Below are 23,419 nucleotides of genomic sequence, written 5' to 3' on the forward strand. Positions count from 1 at the left end.
TTCCCCTCAAGCCCATCTGGCTCACTGGCAGGGTTTGTTTACTGGCGGAGGGGCTGGGAAGAAGGGGATCCTACAGGACCAGGGAGACCTACCTCTGTGTGTGGAAGAAGAAGAAAAGGAAAAAAACAACTATAAACTCCGATAAACCTACTTTCCTCTCGTTTAGATACACACTTTTGACCGTAGCGGGCCGCCGTGCAGTGCACTGAGCACAAATTGGAGCGTGTATGTGAATTTCTTTTCTTTTTTTAAATTCCCAAACAAAAACAAAAAAAGGAGAGTGGTGCTTCTGCTTCTGAGCTGCGACGAAGTCTGCGCTGTCAGCCTTTCAGAGAGCGGAGGTGTTGCTGAAATATCTACACGGACTGTGGAGGAAGTTTTCCAGCCAAGCCGACAAAATTCACAACACAAACATGAAAACTGGGCTGTTTTTTGCTCGCTGTGGGACTTGACGGGATTTTTTCTTCTTTTTTCTGTCTCTATCTCGCTCCCTCTTTTTTTCACGCTAACGTTACGCCACGCATGCCACAACCATCGAGTCAGCAGCAAACGACTCCCCTATTTTTAAAAAAATCCCTCTTAATCACACTAAAGCTCGCTTTTATTAAGATTTTTGTGCATGCATCATTTCTATTTTTTGAGGATGAAATGCATTGCAGCCGAGTTGCCACGCGTCGCATTTGGTGAAGTTAAAATTAACTGAGTGGGCTGCTGAAAAGCGGCGCAAACTTCGCTTGTGGCCTGAGCTGGAGTGGAGCAGGAGCCAGGCTAGCTAGCTCAACTGTAGCACCAGCGCTAACCAGCTTCTTCTCGGCTAGCGAGCCCGTTTTTGCACTTTTTTTTTCACCGACACTGACACACTCAGCTGGGCCAGAATAACAACCAAAAAGCACTTAAAGTCATAAAAGAGCACCCACGCCCTGTGTTGGCGTTTGTTGATGGTTGCGCCCCCCGCCCCACAGTGAGGTGGCTAACTTTAGCAGCAGCAGCACTGCTAGCTTGTGTTTGACTGAACACGTTGGAGTCGTTCCTCCGCCCATCTTCCGGGATGTCTTTTATTTATTTTTGTTTACCTGTTGGCCCACGCCGCAAAACAAAACCAGTTTCCTGAAGGTACTTCTCTCTCTCTCTCTCTCAAGTCCGAGCTGTCCTGCTCGTCGGGAGGTTTTTCTTTTTATATTTTTCTGATTTTCGACCGGGAGTAAGCGCTGCATGGTGTCAGATATGTGGCTCCGGACTTTGCTTTTGGGGTTTGTTTTGACCGCAGTCTGCTTTATGATGAGCTGTCACCAAGCGAGTGCAGAGAGTAAGTAACACCAATTTTCACATTTCATGTTAAGCTCTTTTTAAAAACTGTGTGAAACTTAGAGTAAGTAGCTGTTTGTGCTGTGCAGATGCCTGTTTTCTACCCTGAGAGAAAGCAGAAGTTTTTTTGCGAAAAAGAGCGGAAAACGCACAGATTGAAATTACGCTTGATTAAAAAATGACAGCCAAGTGCTGCGAAAATTCTCCTCAGTTGCAGTGATTGGGTTAACGAAAGCAATCAAAAAATCTTTACACATATTTTAATAGTGCCAAGATAATGGTTGATCGATTTCATAAGTGACTTATCAGGTTTTCTTTATCTACAGATATTTACACCCACGTAGTAGCTGCTGTAGTTATTATATGAACATCCAAAAACACAGTAAATCACTATTATTATTATTACGGTTTTACTCTTAAATGAAGCAAACATCCCGCTGATTAGTCGGATACCCTGCTGCAATATTGCCATACTGTTTTTTTTTCTCTTGTTTTGTTAGTGATGGTGAGTTGATAAAAAGCACGCAGGCTGCAGCAGCAGTGCTGTAGACAGCCCCTGCATTGAAGGGACAAAGGTTAGCAGTTATCGGCTGTGTGAGTCTGCACTAACTGTAAACAAATTAAGTAAGTAGTCTGAGAATTTAGTAGAATTAATTGGTTGTTATTGTAGATGCTTAAGCTTGGCTTGTTGCTCTGCTCTGTGCAGGAATGTGACAATAAGCCCTCTTTAAAGCCCCTCACAATCCCTTCTACACCCTGTTGATAAGAATGAATGAACGGCATTTGCAGTGACTCTGCAAACTGACAGTTTTCCACTGTGGGAATCTTTATTATAAGGGTAATATTACTAAGAAAAGGTGTGGGACATTTTTAAAGATGTCTGCACAGCAGAGCAGTGATATGGCAGAGATCAGTCATTGCCCCATATACCAGGAAGTTCAGTTTTATCAGAGCAGATGATTCATTCCAGGTTATCTTTGATTTATAGGTCAGAAGAAAAATTTTAAAACCTTTTTTTTAATCTGCAAATAACTCTTGGGTTGTTTCCTTATTGTCCAGCCAGAATAACTTGTTGAAATAATGCTTGTCACAGCCTTTGGTGGAAGAATATTGGCTCGTGTTTGGTACATCTGTCAATACTTTTTGAGTTTTATACAGTGAAATTACTCCCGAAGTGTGCATTTTTAAAATGACTTTAATGTTAAAATCAGACTTTAAATGTGGTGTAAATGCCCTTTTTATATGATCTTCAAAAGTCTGATGTAAACTGGTAAGCTAACCAGTTTTCCTCAAGTTGTTTGTTTACAAAAATGTTTGCCTGTAGGTTCATTTGATGGTCAATTTTGTGCGCGGTTGCAAAGTAAAAACGATGTTGTACTCATCACTTTTAATCCTGTTTAGTTACTGTAATATCTAAGAGAAAATGCTCTGCTTTTTGGTACAGTTCTGTTACACAAGCACACAAACACGTTTTCAGATGAACAGATAAACAGAAGCCCCTCCCGTGTATGTACATTATGACATTTATACAGTGTGTGCACAGCCCCAGGTAGCTTTGACACTCCTACTGCTTCACTATATGGCATTGGTTTGACGTAAGAGGCAATCGGATAAAAAGAAAAAGCGCAGAGTCTCTTGCCTTTCATCAGATTTAAATGAGGAGCGTTTGGAGCGATGCCATCAAGTCAGGCTGAGCGAGAATTTTAAGATATAAATCTGAAGCGAGTTGTGTAATTGCTGTGCAGCCCCCCTCTCGCTCCTCTCAGACTTAAGGGTGAACCACAGACGGGAAGAGTGGAACCTGGGCCCCACACTGCTCGATTTCATAAGCTGCACTGACCAGTGTTGAAGTCAGAAAATCTTTTGAGCTACTTGTTTTTCGCTGCCCAGCTCAGCTTGATGGGAAAAACTCACTTAATAATGGAAACTTCATATTCACCGTGAATTGATTTCATTCACTAAACATCAATTGAAAATGTTGAAGCCGTCACCATTTTTGGTAAATATTGTGTATTTTATGCTTTTAGCTGGACCCTGTAAAAAGTACCACAGATCGATTAGAAAGTTTTTTTTTTTTTTACATTCACACTTTGAACATTTGGCGACTGCAGAACTGATGTGATAAACATCAGCTTAAGTCATTTATAAGTGTCACCTTCTTTACTGATGTAACAGTGCAAGTCACCAAGAAGAGTAATTGCCAATACATACATCCAAGAAACTGGAAATATGACTTCAAGTGCCAGAAGTTTACGATTCAGAAAGCAAATAATGTAGGAAAAAAAACATAAATACAGTTTTTTCTCCAAACGAGGGCAACAGAAACAGGTGCTTAGTTTGGGGTTGTGTTTTAACGTCAGGGGGGAAAAACAGACTAGTTAATTCTAATTTAAAAAAACAACCGACTTTCAGAACCTCTAATATGTGTAATCCTGCTCTGTTGTTAAATTCTGTTAGTACTTCCCCAAATTATGTACTGTCACCTTTAAAATATACTGTGTGTGCTGTCACATGACTGTTCTGTGACTCCCCCGTCTGTGACATGAAAACATCATGGAGGAAATGTCAAACACTGAGCCAACTGCGCAGTTTGTACCAAATAAAAATGGGTTGTTTTTTTTGCTGTTATTTGGACGCTACTTTGGTTTTAGTAAAGACAACATCAACCAAAGCAAAGGGAACAAAAAAAGAGTGCGAAAAAATAAGGCCATACATCAGTCTGTTCCAACACTTGGAGTACAAATAAATCAATATATAAATATTCAGGGTCTTATCACAGCAGTCTAATAGATTGGGTTAAATTTAAAAATATATTATTAAATATAAAATATATAAAAGCATGAGCTGCTTCGATCTTATGTCCCCTTACGTCGCGCTTCAAGGGCTCAGGTGGTCGAGTCGTGTTATTGTTGTGCCATGATAACATATCACCTTAAGAGCGTTAAACAGCCGGGGCTCGCCATGAAGCCACCGGCACCCTGTTGTCAAGCACCACTTTGGTCAAAAAATCAGGCAGCGATCCAGCAACCTGGCGCCCTTGATTTACGCCACCCGACAAAAAGAGCAATTGTAGGGCAATGAAACTGTCCCTTCCCCCCGCCACCTCTTCAAAAACACTACACACAAGCTGCCACTGTGCCCTCAAGTACCAAAGTCACAAGTGCAGTTGACATGTATACAATAGTGTGATTTTTGCATTTGTCATCCGAAACAATGGCTCTCTAATCCTTGTTGGCACGTTCAGGTTTGAAATTTATGCACTGCTTGAAAACGGTAATCTGACACACCTGCACTCATTCGTTTTATCCACTCATGCTGACGGTGAAACCTTGTAGTTTCTGATCTTTACCCTTGACACTGTGGCCTTGTTTAAAGAAAATATGCTTGTTAGCGTGCTGTCACACTTCAGAGGTAATAATTACCTCGGTGCTCGTGCTGTTTGTATGAACTCTGTGGGGTTTTTTTTTAAAAGGCTCTTATGAATCCCGGTGGTTAAAGCCAGTAGTGACATTAGCTGTTTTGGCTGCTACTGCACTGTGTCAGCAGTTTTGCAAAGTAACAGGCGCCCCAAATTTAAAATGAAGGACAAATAATAGGGTTGTGATTTATATTTTTACATAAAAAGGGGGTACCAGCCGAGAGAATAATGTGTGAGTGCCGCTGAGTGGGTACTAAATGATCTTTGGTCCACAGCCACAGTATACAAATCACACAATCCCAAGGGGAACTTTGTGGTGTGGTCGGGCTCTCTGTTTTACTCAGTTTCACTCTATTTAAAGACTGAGGCCTGATTTCTTTGGTTTTAACGTTTTCCTTGTTTTTTGCACTGTATTGTTAATGTGCTGTGGTTCCCAGTTGCTGACATATTTGATGATTAAACTCTCAACCCACGCCCGCTTTCTGGACTCTTGTAAGAGATTCTACACTGCGGAGGATGACTTTGACTCTTGACCAATTTCTGAAGAAAGTTGCATCTCTTCAGAGTCGTAGTAATGTCACTTTCTGGCTGTTGTAATATCTGATCTTGCACAATTCAAAAATGATAAATTTCTGAGCTGTAATTGGTGCTCAGGAGCTCTCCATAGCAGATAGTTGGATGTTTTGTTTTGGGTTTTTTTTATAAATACAACATTTAGTTGAAGTAATTCTTAGAATAGTTTTGAGCACGATGTTAGATAAATGAAACCTTATTTTTACAATTAATTTACAATTTACAATTTTTCATTTTCACTTTGAGGTTTTAAAACCCGTCTTAAAGAGGATCACATCACGTGCCAGTTTGTGAATGTTCAGTTAGTTGTAGCCCTGTTTGAGAAAACAACACAACAGTGAAACTTAGAAAAGGGAAGTGTTGCAATCACTGAGTGCTTGCGCTCCTGCATGCTTATTGAGGCTCAGTGATAATATACACCATCAGCCTAACAGCCCGAACCCCCCCATCCACTTCCTTCTCTACATCAGAAGCCTTCTGTGCCTGTTGATGCTTGCAGCTGTAGTGAAAGGATTGCGGTTTTGTACGTAGTGCCACTGAGCACAAAGTGGACAGATTGTGGCACTCAGACTGTGCAGCATTGACTCCTTTGGTTCACATATGCACACAATTTGTGTTCTGCATTAAAGCTTCAGTGAGCTATAGATTAGTGCATGTTGATTCAAATTAAAGTGCAACTTGTGACCTAGGCGGGATTTACACGAGGCATTCACAATCTGCTAACTGTGTGGATTAATTATGAGGACGGTAACATCATAACTGTGTCTGCACTTACTCATGAAATTAATTGTGTGGTCTCGTTTGCTGTATGGCTTCATTATTATATAGAATTGGGTCACACTGTTGGAGCTTGTGGGTAGATTTAGTTTTTCTCTCAAATGTGATCAACTTCTATGGATTTCCTTTTTGCCTGATTGACTTTTATTACAGACTGATTACATCGTGAAGCAGACCACCTTCAAACATCACCCAATGAATCTGAGTGCAATAATGTGCCGTAGAGCTTTTAGAGCGATTAGTCGATGAGCTGGTTAAGGGAGAATTAATCTGCTTGTGTTCTGATGTGAGATTTCTTTCACATTGTCCAACCCTTAAGTTGGATTGCGCACTCTGAAAGTCAGAAAAGCCCCACCAACCCTGACTTCTTAAACACAAGTAAAACTGTAAAACTTGTAATTTGTATTACCGCTGCTGTGTATTTGCAACTCACTAGCAGGCAGCGATCCAACACTCACTATATAAGCTATACACAAGCACGCGGATGTGCTGCAGCGATGTTTTTAAGCACAATAAAACCAGGCATTGTGCTGTATTGCTAATGATGGATGAATGGCTTTACCTTGCTAGGGAGCACAACAAAGGCTGCTTTTCCATCTGCTACTACTGGAATGCAGTCAACTTGGGAATGACGTCACTCCCAGCTCCAATATCCAGATTCTGAGGTAAAAGGGGTAAAAGGAACGCTGCATGAATCCATGTCTGGAAAACTGGGTGATATTGACATAAGGTTGAGTTCCAGACCAGTTGGCTTTAAAAAAAAAAAGTTTTATGTATAAAATTATTAAACAATGACAAATAATAATCTGCTTAATTATCAGCTTTAAAAATAATTGTTGGGCTGCAACTTCTACCTGGTGGTGCACAAGTTGTGTTGGACATTAGTACAAAGTCTGTGACGTCGGATTGCACTGGTTTGTGCGAGAGTAATAGAGTCCAGTTAATTCACAGCTAGTCACTGGAGTTGTGAGTCATATGTGCTGCCTCCTAAATGTAGGGATGTCACCAGAACCAATACATATGGTACCATTTGATTTTAAAATACTTCAAGAAATAATTCAAGTTGAGTTAGTTTCAAAAGCATCCAAAGTATTACATTTCTTTTGTTATTCTGAAATGGACGTATTGAATTGGGTATCGAGAATTGCTTAATTCTGCCGGTATCGTTATAGACATTCCTACCTACGTGTTCCTCCTAGGCAGCACGCTCACTTAGGGCCATGTGTATATATATGGTTGCAGACACAGACAGGAAGCTGGAGATGTGTAATTTGTGCATTGTTATGTAAGTTTTCTGTCCACATGGTCACAAATAACATGCAAGCACATGGACATCGGCACGGGTCCTTGTGCTCACCATGATAAAATTGACCTCATGCGGACCCGAGCAGACTTCTGGATGTGGAAAGTACAGTCCGGGTGTAAGGGTGTTTGTATGTCATTCTTAATGAAGGGGCCAGGCACCCAGCAAGCATCTCACTTTCATCTTCTTTCCAAACTTCAGCTGGGCACCACGTCCATTTGTCAGGTTGCTTGCGTCGCCTAGGTCACAAGTGTGACTTTGTTGGTATTGTGTCTCGACCTCTGCACGTGCAACGTAAAGGATACATGGCTATTTTACACCATCTCTTGTGGTCATCTGAAATTCACAGGACTTCATTTCTGAAGATATAATTGCATTTGGGTGCAGACCAAAACAACTGCACCAGGACCCTTTAGAGGAGCTGGTCTCGTTTTTTTCCAGATGAACTCAAGAGTCGTTCATTTATCACGAGGTGTTCAGACCTCGAACCAACCTAACTGTTAAGTGTACACTGTAAGTTAAGTCCCTTCCAGGCGCCAGCTTTTCTTTGCATTTTGGGATTGGAGAGAGTACCGTTGACCAGCGGGCCACGGACGACGTACCGGTCCGTGAGTCGTTTGGTACCAGGCCACAAGAGTTAAGGCTCGGGTGTGAAATGTATGGTTTTTAGAGTTTTTAGAGTTTCTTTTTTAATCGTTTTAATCGTTAACTCAGTTTCCCTGGGTCTTTTCCTATGTGTTATGAATAAATCTTCTTTTTTTGGTACCAGTACTGATTTTATTTTATTGTATTTATCCACGACACCTTAAATGCCGGGCCGTAAAAATATTGGTCGGACATAAACCGGTCCGTGGCGCAAAAAAAGGAAAAATAGCCGCAATCTCCAATCGTCCTTTATATTTCTTCATCGTTTGATGTACCAAATGTTCAGAACTCACACATATTCACCTTACAGTGAATAATTTACATTGAAAGCAGCAAATCTCCTCCAGCTCTGAGAAGCTGATTATTTGTTTAACTAACTGCTTATCAGAATGTTGTTTCAGTGCTAATGATCTGCATTTTCCCCTCATCCAGATAAGATAATCCAGACACGGTAGTATATTGTGGACGTGTAAATGGAGGCTGAGTTATTTGAGCGATAATTAATAAAATGCCCAAAGAGGCCAAAACCAACTATTTATCCTGCTGATGAGTGGTGTTAAAAGACCCAGTTTTTCATAATAAAAGAATATGTTGCTCAAAACAATTCTATTTCGTCTTTTCGTGCGATTTGTTGCTCATTATAAATTTCATTTAGGGAAAACATTTACACTGTGATTATTATAGTTATTATTAATACATTTCTGCCTGCTCTTTTGTGTCTATCATAGTGCTCCTATTCGATTAATTATAAAGTAAATCTCTCTCAAAGGTGTAGGCAGCGAGAGACATGATGGCTGTGGTGAATAGAAATGTGCCCCTCTAACGACTCTAATTGATGACTCAAAGCAGTCTTTTCAGTGTCTGGTTCAGACTAAGGGATGTATGGAGAGTGGAAACCTTTGTGAAATCTCCCAGTTTCTCTGTTTCTCACAATACAGCATGTAAATTCATCAGTGGTCCCAGTTTGTCTTGTTTCAGTCATGACATGTTGTCATGAGCTAAATTTAAGCCGCCTTAGTTTTTGTCTGCCAGAGTTTTGTTTTTGAACTTGCTGTTCGCAGGTAGAGAAGAGTGCTCGGACAGTTTCTTTCTCTGCCGCTGCTCCAAAATTCCTCACTTACACACCAGGGCTGCTATGTTCCACTTTCCAATGTGAGCCACTATCGGTAGGACTGGAGTGTATTAGATTCTCTATTGGGAATGTGGTGCTAAAAATACTGGCCTGGCTGAAAGTGTACACTGATAGGAACTTGCACTCGCCGCCCTGTGATTATTCCCCTTCTCATTTTAGTCCTCTGCTTTCTGCCTTAGCTGTGACTACACAGCCACTGACCCTTCGTATTGTAAACTTTGGCTGTTGTTTGTTCTTTTTAATGGCGTTGCTCGACTGTGTGTGGGGCCTTGTATGATACAGAGAGAAGCTTGTAGTTGTAAATGTGTTTCCTAATGGATCTACAGTAGGCTGCTGGCAGTTTGTCAGTCAGTTTGATGTGAAAAGTTTAAATTTGAAGTAGATGTGCTGAAAGTAAAAGGATTGTGGCCCGTCATATGTGCTTACAAGTTAGCAGTGCCTCCAAGGAGAGCTGCTGATCTTTGTGTAGTTTAAGAAGAGAAATGTGCTTTTTAACAAACTGAGCTGCTTTTAATGGGCAGCAGCTGAAACCCTCATTTGAACATTTTACGCTCCGTTTTAAACACGCCTCCGAGTTGTAGGCTCAACTCCAGATAAGTGCTGGAGAATTAGCTTCCTGGTTAAGGTTACAAAGTGAAACGCTTGTTGTTCAGTCTCCCGGTGATTGGACTCCGTGTTTGTGCTCTGCTTGTCTTGTACTGTTATGCAACAGAAGGTGTAAAATGAGCTGCGGCCATAAAGACAAGTACACCTAGTGGTTACATTCGTCTCCACACGGCTGACCGGTTGACTGGTTGATGTCCCCGGCTCAGCGGTTGGTCCTTTGGTAAACAAATGCAGTCCACTCTCAGCAGGCCGCACACCTCCAGCATGACTAAGGCTGGGGTGACCCATATAGCACTTCCATGAGGTTAAGAGTTTGGCTCATTTGAAAAAAGGCATTTTAGGAAATTACCTTTAGTTTTCTTTATACTCAACTCCCTGTTTTTTTGTAGCTCTTGCAACACACTGGACATTCATCTAAAGCTGACGAAATCAATTTATTTATTAATATTTCTTAATTTCTGCTGCAAGTAATAAAAGTAATTTTATGTCTGCATGACTCTTACACCTGGCAGAGTCATCAAAAGTCCAAAATCTTTTAATTCATGCCTTATTTTTTAATTCTTTCTATTTCAAGCTGGGCATGTTCTGTTTACATAAATATGCAGGTCAGGAAACTTAGTTCAGGGTGAGTAAAAATGTGAGAGGATTTCAAAAAAATACCCAGAAACTGCTGTGGTTCTTAGGGTTAGCTGTAATATTGTTGAGTTTTGGACTAAACATAAGCAGTGGTGTCAAAATAACACTTGACAGACGAATGATAGTTTCTGGCTAACATTAATCTCACGTGTTGCGTCACAGCGATACAGTAGACAGAAAAACATGTAACCCGTCTGCGGGGTGGCATAGTTAAGGAATTTCTCATCGAACAGGATCATGTGTCTGGGTGAGCACTGACAAAGCCACAAATCTGCTACTGGTGCAATACATGGCCATTACCAAGGACAAATATTTTTAATGCATTAGCTAATGTTTTTTATGGTCTTGAGTTACAGAAGCAACTCCACAAATCAACTCGGCATAACCAAGGATGAGCATAGCCTCACGTTGATGACAGCGCTCCATATTTGACAGAGGCTCACAGACAGATATGTGGTTGCTAAACAAAATGTCAAGGAAGATGGTCTGGTCTTTATCAAAGTTAGGGACATAGCCACATATTTTCTTCAGGAAAGAAATATCTCCTAATTATCAAGAGATCTATTTTCCCCCCCATCTGTCACGTCTTACTTCTTCGACCTTGTTTTTCCTGTGCACAGAGCAGACATCTTGTGTAATGCACGTTCGGCACTGAGAAGAGCAGACAACACATAAGATTAATTGTCCTTAGAAATTTTTTTTGTCTTCACACCCAAGAGCCAAAACATTTTTCTGAAACGCATCACAGTTTCGTCACTCTTAATGGCGTACTGTACATTTGAACCTCTCCACCAATTTACTGTTTATTATTCTGTATGTGACACTAGAACTCGTTTCTAAAGAATATGTTTCTGTCTTTCTGATTCTCTTTTCAGTTTGTCCAAGCAAGGACATCCGCAACAATGTGACCAACCTGCGGACGCTCGAGAATTGTACTGTGATTGAAGGCCACCTGAAGATCCTACTCATGTTCAGGACCAGGCCTGAGGATTTCAGAGGCATAAGTTTCCCCAAGCTGACAGTCATCACCGACTATCTGTTGCTCTTCAGAGTTTACGGGCTAGAGAGCCTTAGCGAACTCTTCCCCAACCTGACGGTCATCAGAGGCAACAACCTCTTCTTCAACTATGCCCTGGTTGTGTTTGAGATGCTCCAGTTGCGCGAGATCGGCCTTCACAGTTTGATGAACATCACCAGAGGAGCTGTGAGAATTGAGAAGAACCCTGATCTCTGCTATCTCTCCACCCTGGACTGGTCCAAGATCCTGGACTCGGTGGAGGACAACTACATCGTGGCCAACAAGAATGACAGAGAGTGCGGCGATGTGTGTCCAGGGGCGGCAGTCGGAAAGACCACCTGCCAGACGACCACCCTCAATGGGCACTTCAGTGAACGCTGCTGGACCCACAACCACTGTCAGAGAAGTAAGCAGCTTTTTATTAAGATTATCTACTAAAACGTGTGCTATCTGTGATGCAATCACCTATTAACACATCCATTCATCCATGTCAAGTCAAGTTTGTTTATATACCACATTTAAAAAGCAGCAGCTGTTGACTAAAGTGCTGTATTAAAAACAAAAAATAAATAAAATCAAATAACATAAAACAAAGGACAAAATGATAGCCTTTAAGAAAGGAAACAAAGTGAGAAAATCCGAGTAAAAACAACACAAATAAAAGGAACTCTGAACTCAAGCATTTAGAAGCCAAACATTAAAAATGGTTTTCAGGTGTCTAATGTCAGAGAAGTACCAATGTTGGCCAGTTTGATTCACAGTTTTGGTGAAAAAACTGCAAAGGTTTCTCAAAACTTGGATTGTTGTTACACACTTCTAGATTCCTTGCAAAGGATTTTTTAAAAAACATTTTTAAAGGGCTGAGGTCAAAGTCAGGAGCACCGAACACTGACCTCTGCTTTCTGTTCATTTAAGTTAAGAACATTTAAAGCCATCCATGTCCAAATATCTCCCGAAACAGCGCAGCAGGGCCTTCAGAAGAATTGATGTTTGAGTGGCACGTAAATCTTCAAGTCATCTGCATATAAGTGAAACGCAAAAATAAATAATAAGTAATAAATAATAATAAAATTTTTTTTTTTAAATGAGCAAGGGGGAGCATATGAAATAGAAAAAAGGGCATTTGAGAAGATGTATCTCGGTATTAAATGCAGCGCTGAGGTTTAAAAGTACTAAGATGGCAGAATCTCCTTAGTCAGTAATAGTTAAAAGGCATTTAACTTGAAAGTTCAATCCATCCATCCATCCATCCATCCATCCATCCATCCATCCATCCATCCAGTGAAACACCATTCCACCTACCCATTCATCCTGAACTTTTCAGTGACTCAGATAGTCACAAGCCTTCTTTTATAACAAATGTTTTTTAAATACAAATTCATTGGAAATTCAAATTCACTTCTAAATCTACACTTGACAGTTTAGATATACAAAGATAAAACTTGAAAGGTCTCAAAAAAATAGTCCTGCAATAAATCTGGCCTTCACGAGGAGGATAATGTCCAGTTTTCACTAACAATGTTTGAGGTCGTGTGTATTCGGCTGTGTGATCATTCTTGAATGATGCAGTTTGACATTGACCCGTTTCTATTGTGTGCTTATACCCTTATTGATATTAATATGAACAAAAGAACATGGCTACCTGTATGGATAGCATGGCCGTGTGGATACCATGAAAGGCCATGGAGGGCACCACAGGAGCTCCTTGTGACATAGCAGGCATTAATGACAGCAGACTGATTGTAAAATGGCTTAAAGCACAGGTGGTGCAGTTAAAGTAGGTTTTTGTATGCAGGCTGAAGCATCTTAACTGGCATTGCATATGATCTTTGCCAATAGGATGTGCAGAAGGAACTCAGCTGAAGCATCGGCTGATGTGTTGTGGCACTGATTGCTGGTTGAGCTTGACTTGTGGGCTGCCAGAGCCCAAGCTGTGCTCATTTTGTTGAAAGATATTTGTTATTTCCACACAGGTGAATTGCTTTTGCTTCTGTTGTTGACCAAAGGCTCTCTTTTTGGCTCGAGCTGAGCCTAATGGGGAGTGACAGCTGAAAGGTCACCGATGTAAAGGAAAATTGTGCCCTGGATTTACAACATAGCACAACACAAAACAAGGGCTTCAGTACAAAATGTAATGCAGCAAAATCTCCTTCATAGCTTGATTTTTCAGTGTAATTGTGGATTTAAAGTCATAATAAAATGAAATTCCATCGAAACATAAAACCAAGTGAGGGCTATTGTGTTTCAATGCATTTGTTTCCTTCAACAATTTTAATCAAGGGAGTTATCGAAATGTTCAGATCTTTTTATAATGATTATTGTTAAATAATGTCCAGATTTCTCTATCTCAAGTTGAGATCTATTTACGAGCCACCATTTTTATCTGGAGATCAACTTGGCTCAGTTTTTCTCCCCTTTATGTCACCATTTAGTGTTTGCAGCAGTCAAAAAATCATGTGGTTTTTTTTGTTGTTTTTTTCCATGATTGTATAAGAAACTGTGTCTAACATTAAAAATTAGATTTGCCTTTTAGTTTGTTATGATTTTTGCCAGCGATTAGTGGCAGCTTTGCAGAGCCCTTCTCAGCTTCTTTTCATTGGTACATCAATATTTCCATTGGCTTTTGCCACACGTCTTACCCATCCAGCTTTTACAGAGTTCAGTTCAACTTAAATAAGAGCTGATGAGGGTATTTGTTAGAAACAAAACATGTCTTTGTGTCAGAGTAAATCTCATAAATATAAAATACAGAGACATAACAAAACAAAAATGGGCATGTCGCTCCTTCTTGATGTTGAAATGTCAGACCTCTGTCATGTGCTAGGGTAAGTTAAGTAGGCCAAGCTCTGTGTCAATGTTGCCTGAACTGTACTCTAATGTGATGCAACACCTTTCCAGTTAGTCTGTGAATGTTTACTCTCAATAAACTGTAGTGTCGTCATTTCTTATGTTGTGGGGACGTTGTATAGAAGACGTTAGACATCATGAATGTTCATGATGTCTAACGTACATTGTGCCTTTTACTGTACAACAAGGAGCCCACCAATTTACACATAAAGAGTTCAAGTTCAAGTGCTGAGAAGAGTTTTACACATGGGTGTCGGCCCATATCATTACACAACGCTGCCTACATTATGTCCTGATGCATGCTCAATAATCCAGGTAAGGAAATCCCAGAAAGTTGATTCTGTTCGTCTGCATGCAGCGCTTTCAGTGGGAGAAACGTTTCATCACTCATCTGAGTGTCTTCTTCAGTCTCAGGTTTATGAACCGTAAAGTTTCAGGTGAAGCCACTGGAGATCCCATATGTGTCAAGATTATCGGTACAGCTCCAAACACAGCATCTCTGTGCCTTTCAACCCCCAAATAACACACTACACCAACAACTGAACTCAAGGGGCTTTATATTGTAAGTAAAGACCCTACGATATTAAAAAGAAACCCCCCAAATCACTTGATCTCCATAAGCAAGCACTTGGTGACACTGGGAAGGAAAAACTCCCACTTAACAGGAAGAAACCTGGGCTCGGGGAGGGGCAGCCATCTGTTGTGACTGGTTGGGAAAGAGGGGAAAGAGAAGAGAGCACAAAATACAGTAGTAGTATATAAACAACCAGAGAGAATGAAGAGTATCAGGAAAACCAAACAACCTCTAGCTAAGTTGATGGCACAACACAGAAGAGCTACCTCATTACTATACTGTCTGTTTACACCTACATGCCAGCGGTCCCTCCTTCGGTGATGAGGATGGATATCCTGGACAGGGAGTAGTGACGCTGAACTGAGGAGGTGCCTTAAGAGTGGATCCTCCACCATGCTAGAGTGCTGTAATTAGGGCTGCTCAATTAATCGAATTTTAATCACGATTACGATCTGGGCTTTCAACCTAAACCAAACCAAAAATGCCTGAGCCGATTATTAGCCCCTCCCTCGTGCTTTACTCTCGTGCTGCTCCGTGTGGCAAATCGAGCGCACCTCTCTGCATTTCAAACACGTGTCACAACAATTAAGAGCAGTGGTCCCCAACCTTTTTTGCGCCACGGACCGGTTTATGCCCGACAATATTTTCACGGACCGGCCTTTAAAGTGTCGCGGATAAATACAACAAAATAAAACTAGTACCGGTACCGAAAAAAAGAAAATTTATTCATAACACACGTGAAAAGACCAAGGAAAACAGAGTAAACGATAAAAACGATAACAAAATAACACTGAAAACCGATTAAAAACCCTGAAAACTATACATTTCACACCGGAGCCTCAACTCTCGCGGCCCGGTACCAAACGACTCACGGACCGGTACCGGTCCGAGGCCCGGGGGTTGGGGATCGCTGATTAAGAGGACCCGAGGGAAGCTCGGAAAGCTAAGCAGAAGTTATTTGGAGAGGAGAGTGACTGCCGTTGGTTGAAAAGAGAGGTAAAAAAAAACTTCAGTGGTGTGGAAACATTATGGGTTCGCGGAGTCAGACGTGGATCAAGTAGACATAGTGTGTAAACTTTGCTACAGTGTCGTAGCTGCACCACAGAGCAACACTGCAAAGTTCACTAAACATAGATGTTTACATTTTTCATTTATTTTTTATATTGCAAACATTTGCACTGTTATCAGTATTTGCACACTATTTTATATTATTTTTTGACAATCTTTAAAGTCATTATTCAATACATTGTTATTGTTAAATAAATATCGTCAAATAATCGAGATCTCAATTTCAGTGAAAATAATCGTGATTATCATTTTTGCCATAATCGAGCAGCCCTAGCTGTAATTGTAGCCATTTCCCAAGTGTCAGTGAATAATACTCATGGCCACTGATCAATGGCAGTGAAATTTGAATATTAACAGTCATGAAACTGAGGTTGTGGCTGATTGTTTGGCACTGGTGTGAGTTTGGGCTCCCACTGAAAAACTGGGACTGCCTAGATTAGTTTAACAAGTCCACTGAACCAGTGTTTGTTTGCAGCAGCGGTAGTTTCTGTTGCGCTGAGCGCGGCCCCATTATTACGCTCATCAGCGCCTTTGCCACTGAGAAGTGTGTTTATAGTTTTTCCACTAATGACTTTTTTGCTTGTGGCCACTTGGTTCACAGCCATCTGAAGTCCGTCTGAAGTATCTGCAGAATCGGCTCAGAAGACCTGTTGTCAGTTTGCGGTGGCGGTGAATCTTAATCCGGAAGTGTTTAAATAAAAAGTCTCACCGATGATTTCCTAATCGAGACAATGAATCAAGGCCAGATGTTGGCTGGCAAGCACTGATCTCCAATCATGGGCCTGCGGTATTGTGGTCTGTGACCTGCGGTTTTTTTTTTGCCTACTTTCACTAAAGCATGAAAAAGACCTGTTAAGCTCCAGCTAGAACCACAGGGCACAGTGTTGCATTCGGTGTCCTCTTCTGATGTACTCTGTCACTGCTTTTTATAGACCTACAGGAGTGCTTCAAGTTAGAGGCTTTCCAAAAACTTGCTGCATTTATTTCCATGATGATTTACACAAAGGAACATGCATGCATGTTAAATATAAACACAGGAATACACCTGATAATAAAAGAAAAATGTAATGTAACCTCTTTCTAATGCATAATAAATAATCACTTTTACTGCTTTTTGCTTTTTTATTTTGTTGTAAAAGAAGAACTAAAATTTATCATACTGTGATACTGTTATTTTTAAAGGAAGCTTTGGATAGACAGTGGTTAAGTGCCAGGGGTGACTGTGGGTCTCTTACACACACACACACACACACACACACACACACACACACACACACACACACACACACACACACACACACACACACACATTCTTTCTGCAGTCTGTACAACAGCACGAAACAAAGCTGCGCAACCACGAGGCTTGGCTCGGCTCCCATGTTTGGAGTAACAACCCATTTCTCTTCCCTGCTTCTATATCAGGGGTAATTTGAGCCTCTCGGCGAGCAGCCGCTGCAGATTCCCCCTCCTTTTTACCCCAAATTGGAAGCTTCCGTTCAGCATAGTGGCAAAGCACGGTTACCGGAGATGCTCATTACCAAATTTGATTAGATTTAGCTACAGGCGCGCAAAAAAACACCATGTAAACAGCCGTAATAGTGGCAAACATGAGACACCGCCCTGCTCCCTTCTTTATATTTGCAATTTGCTCTTTGAAATGTCCAATTTCAGCTTCAATTCTGTTTGTTATGAAGTTTCATTAAAACTAAATGCCAGACAGAAAATACACATCCACGTACAGTGCACTAGTGTTTCTGTAGTTTAGTCATTCCAAGATACAAAAATGTTTTTGTTTTATTTTTTAATTTTTACAGAAAATGACACAATCACCCCCCAATTAGACAGCTAAGTTGTGGATTAATTAGTAACTGTATTTACTTAGGCCCAAAACAGACTATGCTTTGAAGTCATTATATCAAATAACCTGAATAATAACACATAAACATAAAAGGTAAATAATGTTAAATAAAAGTCAATTATATGTATTTTATTTTAGCTCTTTTTAACTAGGTCATTTACTAAAATCACACTCTCTTGTAGCCTGGATGTTGTTTGGAGGGTTAAGGCCGAACTCCATCGGTGCTCCGCTTCTGTACAGGTTAAGACATGCCACGTCACTATTCAACACCAGTAACCAAATATTCACCTAAAATTAGCCTGGGGAAATGTGCCAGGACACTGGAGCTGTATCGTCACCGCTAGACACTCGTTAGACTTGCTTACAGCATCATTCGTGACACGGTACAACAGAACTGTACTGTGAAATGAAGTCAAATGAAGTGCAATGTTTGTATTTTCCCCATTTTTCTGTAAAGTAGGTTAATATAAAAGAATAAAGGGAGTTGCAGTGTAACCGAGGGTAACCACAGGTTTATCAGCGAAGAGTGATTTATTTATTCATATAAGAGAAAACATGACATTAAACCGAAAGCAGCGCACTCCGCGGTGCATTAAAGCCAAAGTGAACAAACAGAACAGAGATGTTGTTGCAGAAAGGAATGCTGCCTAACCCTAAGTGAACAAACAAGACACAAGACATGTACTGGGCATAAACTCCCTAGAACACACACAGAACAGGAGGAGGAAAAGAAACGTACTCGACAAATACAGAAGGAATAGAAAGAGTCTGGAGGCCAGTGACAGGACCGAGATGATGATGATGATGCTGTCAGTTTCTGTCAGCACCAGAGTTACAAGGCTTTAAACAGTAAGCTGTTACAAAACAATCCATCAGGAGCAGACACTTCAACAGGCAAGCCAACCAGTCAGGTCATTCAGAAACAAACCTGCAGGCCTTATTTAAAAAGGCATGTTTTGGCTACGGGACAGGCTTAATGCACTATTATAGACAAATATTAAGCTTATAGAATGTAGTTTAAAAATGTGATCATTGTTAATTGATCCACAGACGCACATATTTTTCTTTCTGTGACCAGGAAAGTAATTTACAGAACAGTTTCCTTCAAATCTGCAACAAGTGACCCTGAAATAAATGAAGCCAGTTGAATAATGGTGCAATAAGTGTACTGTCCTCTCACCTCATCGTTTGGTGTCATTGTTAGGTTATGTGAATGGCACTACGTATGGTTCGTGTGTAGGCTGTAATTTAGCTGTAAAATCTCTTATTAAATGCAACTGCTTTGTCCTGTACTTAAACCATCCATGCACACTGAGATCAGCTGAACCTCACAAGGGTCAGTGTGAACGTGCTTCTATGGCCACATGGTCTCCACAAGCTGAATACGTGCACGTCTTTTTAAAGAGACATCTAATGTGGCGCAAACCAAATCAGCGCCTTTATGCCAAAGAAAATATCGACACCCACTTTGAAAGACGTGGTCGCCACTAACAGTCGATGGTTACAATGCTCCTTCCTCTGTGCATATTTCTGTTAATATCTGAAGTCTTCTGGCTTTTTGTCTGAGAGGCGAAACAAACCAGGCCTTTATTTTCCTTTTAAAAACTGAAATTGTGAGCTGGCACGAGGGGGAATGTTGTACTTGAGTCTGTTTTCTTTTTAATGAAGTGCTGTTTCTTGCCAACGCTCAACTGAAGATAATGGGCATTTGATTATGGTTTGGTAATGGCTGTTATGTGGCACGGCTCGTTTGGCTGTTAAGTCAGCTAAGCCTGAGTCCTTAAAGGGGCTGGCAGCTGAAAATATTGGATGTGCTTCAATAAGAAATCCGGGACTTCCACTGATGATCCTAATATTTTCCACTGTTTAACGCTGCTGACAGACATTTCTCCAATGTGTCTGTCAGATTTGTCCTTTTATACATGAGAGAGAGGGATGAGGAATTAAATGCAGCGTTGCTTCTTCGCTGTCCCCTAGTCTTTCTTATCTAGTAGTCTTTTAATTTGTAAGGCGAATGTGCCTGAAGAAATAACAAACAAATTGGATTAGTGCGCAGTGTTTCACTTACCAGCTAACAGTTTAGCTCTGATTTGAGGAACATATGAAGAATCACATTTACTGAAATGAAGGTTTATTGAGGCATTATCTGTCATTGAGAGGCTAAAAAGTCATAAAAAGTAGACCTATAATGCTCATTTAGCATTTTTCAGGATTCATAGTTCAAAATAATCCTTATTTCTCTTACACTGGGCTCGGCGTCTTTTGTCTGAAACAAGCTGTTTTAGTGCCTCAGTCTTTTTCCTTCTGATTGGCTGGCTCTTACAAACAAAATGCTGAGCTCATCATACAGAGCCGAGAAAAAAAAGCTGTCTCAACTCTTGCTCACGTGCAGACTTCAGTATGCGCATCCACTGTTTTATCAGTGATATAAAAGAGAAACAGAGCTGGGCGGGCTTTAAGTGTGTCTTTCGCCGCACAAACGCAGCCGCACTGGCTACAAAAATGTGTGAATATACTCGTGCAGGCTGCTTGGCGCAAACGGAAAGTGTGATTGCCAGTCAGTTGACAGTTTCAAAGCTTTGAGATTTGAAACTAACACTGTCACCACTGCTCCCTGCAGAGGCTCATAAAGGGCAAAAAATTAAATTGTCATTGGATATTCCACCCATCTGTGTTCTACAGGGTATCTGGGTACTGTTTAATTAATTGATTACATAAAAAGTTGTCAGACTTATTGCAAAGTCTCAACAGAAATGTGATATAGCTTTCCATCATACACTACTTAGGCGAGCATTAAATTGCTGTGTTTGGTATCAGAGATCTTTATATTAGACTGCTAAATACTGCTTGAAGGACGCTGGAGAAACAGTGTTTTAGGAGTTCATAGTCTCTGCCAGAGATGCGACACTCAGCGGGTACCATCCTCATCCTCCTCCTCCCCTGCCACCACAGCAACTTTCACCTGTGTCTGCTACATAATTAATAAGCATCCATGAGGTGGAGTACAGCTCTCTGCAGAGACACAGCCTGCCTCAAATTCAACGTGTGTGCAGGCTGATTCTCTGACAATCGGGGAATTGTTGCGAAACAGCCCGAGCGGGTCAGGTGACGATCGTGTGCCGGACCTCGCTTGAAATGGAGCGCCCAAAATAACCCTGGGCTCATGCCATGTATATCTGCGCTCCAATCATGAGATGAACTGGGAGATTTGTCAGGGTCAGTGTGTCTGTGTAACAGACGGACTATAAATCACACGGGGACATAACCTCTGCCAGTGTGTGTGTGTGCAGACAGAGCGGGCGGCCATTGTTTAGTCTTGCTGCTAGGAAACACGGGAGTAACATTGTGGTGTAATCGTGGATATGAACGCATCAGTTATTCATGCAGGCCGTATCGGAAGGAAAAGCAAAGCCACCATGGGGGTAAGGGAATGGGGCCCCACCTCGCCATTGACCTCAAGCCAGTCCTCTGTGTCGACCTTGTCGCAGGTCCATCACGCAGCAGTCAGCGCTGGCGCCATAATCCCTTTCCATTCTAAACAATGGTGGTTGTAGAAGTTCACGGAGTGTTCTTCCCAATTGTTTCCTGTCTTTGTGGTCCGCTTCCTCTCCGAGGTTATGAATGGACGTTGAGGCCTAGAGTGTCGCCTCGGTAGCGGCAGACACTTTTATGAGACCAAAATACTGAAGGCTGACCTGTGGAGAGTTTAGCTCGCAGAAAAAAAGACAAACTTCGCTGCTCGTAAAGCTGTTTGTAGGGAAATGAAGGATTTTCTAACCAAGTTTTATTATTTGGGAAAATTGAGTCACCTCTGAGAAAATCTTTTAAAAAAGCTTCATCAAAGTGTCTTAAATGACTCATCGCTAATATTTTTATTTTAAACTATGACTCCGCAGGTGTCTCCATCTTTGTCATGAAACTTGAGAGCTAAACTGGTATTTTTCCTTCCACTCATCCCATGAATCTTTTTTTCTCACACACGACACTCGTTCACGCTGATTTCCTATGATTTATATAATATTAATCCTGAAAGCTTAAATCTGTAGCTTTCTGCACACCCCAGCTGCAAGACGTAAATTAAATGGTATTTAAACTAAAACAAAGGTAGAAAATCCAGATCCGTGTGTGAAAGACGGCGTGTCCTTGATGAGCCTAAACAGCTTTTCTACCTTTAAACACACGCTAACACAAGCTGACTCACTTACACTGTGCACAATGTATCACACCTCCTTAATACAGGCTGCTGTGGTTTTATTAAAGGATTGAAACTGCTGTTTAGTGACGTCACAAATTTGGACCAGAAGCTGTTTTTTTTTTTTCCATCCAAAAGAAGCAGCACAACCCCAATTTTATGTCTGAATTCCCTTTCTTTTATTTATGTTTCCGCTGTGCTTCTTTGCCAGTGTGCATCTCATCTGTGAGCTATTTGGTTTTCGTTCTTTCTTTCTTTTTTATCGCACCACAGATGGAGTTGTCTTTTTACTTAGAAATAACCAAAACTACATTTAAGAAGCGCCTTTCAGAACCAGTGCAACAAAGCGGTGCATTTTGGAAAAGTTATGCAAGAACGAGAGCACATCTATCAGAGGAAGGATCGATAAAATGCTCAAAGTTGCTTTGAAGTAAAATAAGTGAGCAAAGCTGCTGAACTGAGGTTGCTGTTTATTTGAGTTGGCCATGGCAAACACCAGCTCGGTTCACAATACAGTAGTTGAGCTGTGCAGTGATGTATGAGGACCTTAAAACCCAGTTAGCTGATAAATTGTGTATAAATTCTGACTCCTTTGACCTTATTGGTATCACAGAAGTTCAATTTGGAATTGGGCAGGAAGTGGGGAGGGAGGGCAGAAAAGATGGGACAAATGCGCCAGTCATTAAAACTTGTTCCTCTTTTTTTCTTCCCCCCTCAGCTACAACTATGCTCTTCATGGTCGCAGAGTACTATTTCACCAGCATAAAGCTAGCCTCAGAACCCCCAATACACGCACCACAAGTCTATTTCTTTGAGCTGACTTAAGTGCTCTGGCACTCAGTGTTGTGGAGCTGCACCCTGCAAACCCTCTCCGTTCAGCTACTGGAGCCTTTCCCATGGAATCCCAGACATCTCAGGCATCTGTTAAAGCAGGGCCGACAGGCGTTTCTTCAGCGGCGTGCACGCTCACCATCGCCATAGTGGATTTGAAACATCTCGCCACAGTTTTACAGCTTATTGAATAATATGTTAAGAGGAGATAAAAAGAAACAAGTTACATGCAGCTTCGATCCAGATGTTTTAGCAGTTCCTTGTCGTTCAAGTGCCGCGTGATCAGGGTGGATAACATTTGCGTTGCAGTGGTGATATTTTTTTCCTGTGCCAGATTGTTTTTGTTCTTGAGCCGAGTGTGAGGTATGCGTGTGATCTTCAATGAGCGGTGGAGCAAAAAATATCACTGTTGTATAAATCCATAACACCTCACTCCATAAAATGGCACTGATGCGTCAGAGCCGAGCCCTGTTATGTTTTGTTTTGTACCCGGGGCTGCAAATAAATCACAAAATAACAAAATGCCACGTAAAGAGTGCTCTTGAAAACGGTCTTCGGTGAAAGGAAGCAGATTTAGAGACTCGGTTATAATTAATTTTGGCATCCTGGTGCCTTAAAGGTGGTGAATAAGTAAAG

The 23,419-nt window shown here is 41.2% G+C and overlaps 1 protein-coding gene across 2 annotated transcripts in view; it reads left to right on the plus strand.

Annotated features, from left to right (window-relative positions):
* Positions 1 to 23,419, plus strand: part of insra (insulin receptor a) — a 54,528-nt gene continuing 31,109 nt past the window's right edge. Inside the window, exons 1-2 of one of the 2 annotated variants that reach the window (XM_082513279.1) lie at positions 1 to 1,306; positions 11,271 to 11,819. In XM_082513279.1, coding sequence (XP_082369405.1) covers positions 1,213 to 1,306; positions 11,271 to 11,819 — 643 coding nt within the window. In that variant the 5' untranslated portion in view covers positions 1 to 1,212. The remainder of the gene's footprint in view (positions 1,307 to 11,270; positions 11,820 to 23,419) is intronic. The other variant, XM_082513280.1, reaches the window with a different exon arrangement.

This window comes from Aulonocara stuartgranti, assembly GCF_965226115.1.
Source record: "Aulonocara stuartgranti genome assembly, chromosome: 18".
Lineage (NCBI taxonomy): Eukaryota > Metazoa > Chordata > Actinopteri > Cichliformes > Cichlidae > Aulonocara > Aulonocara stuartgranti.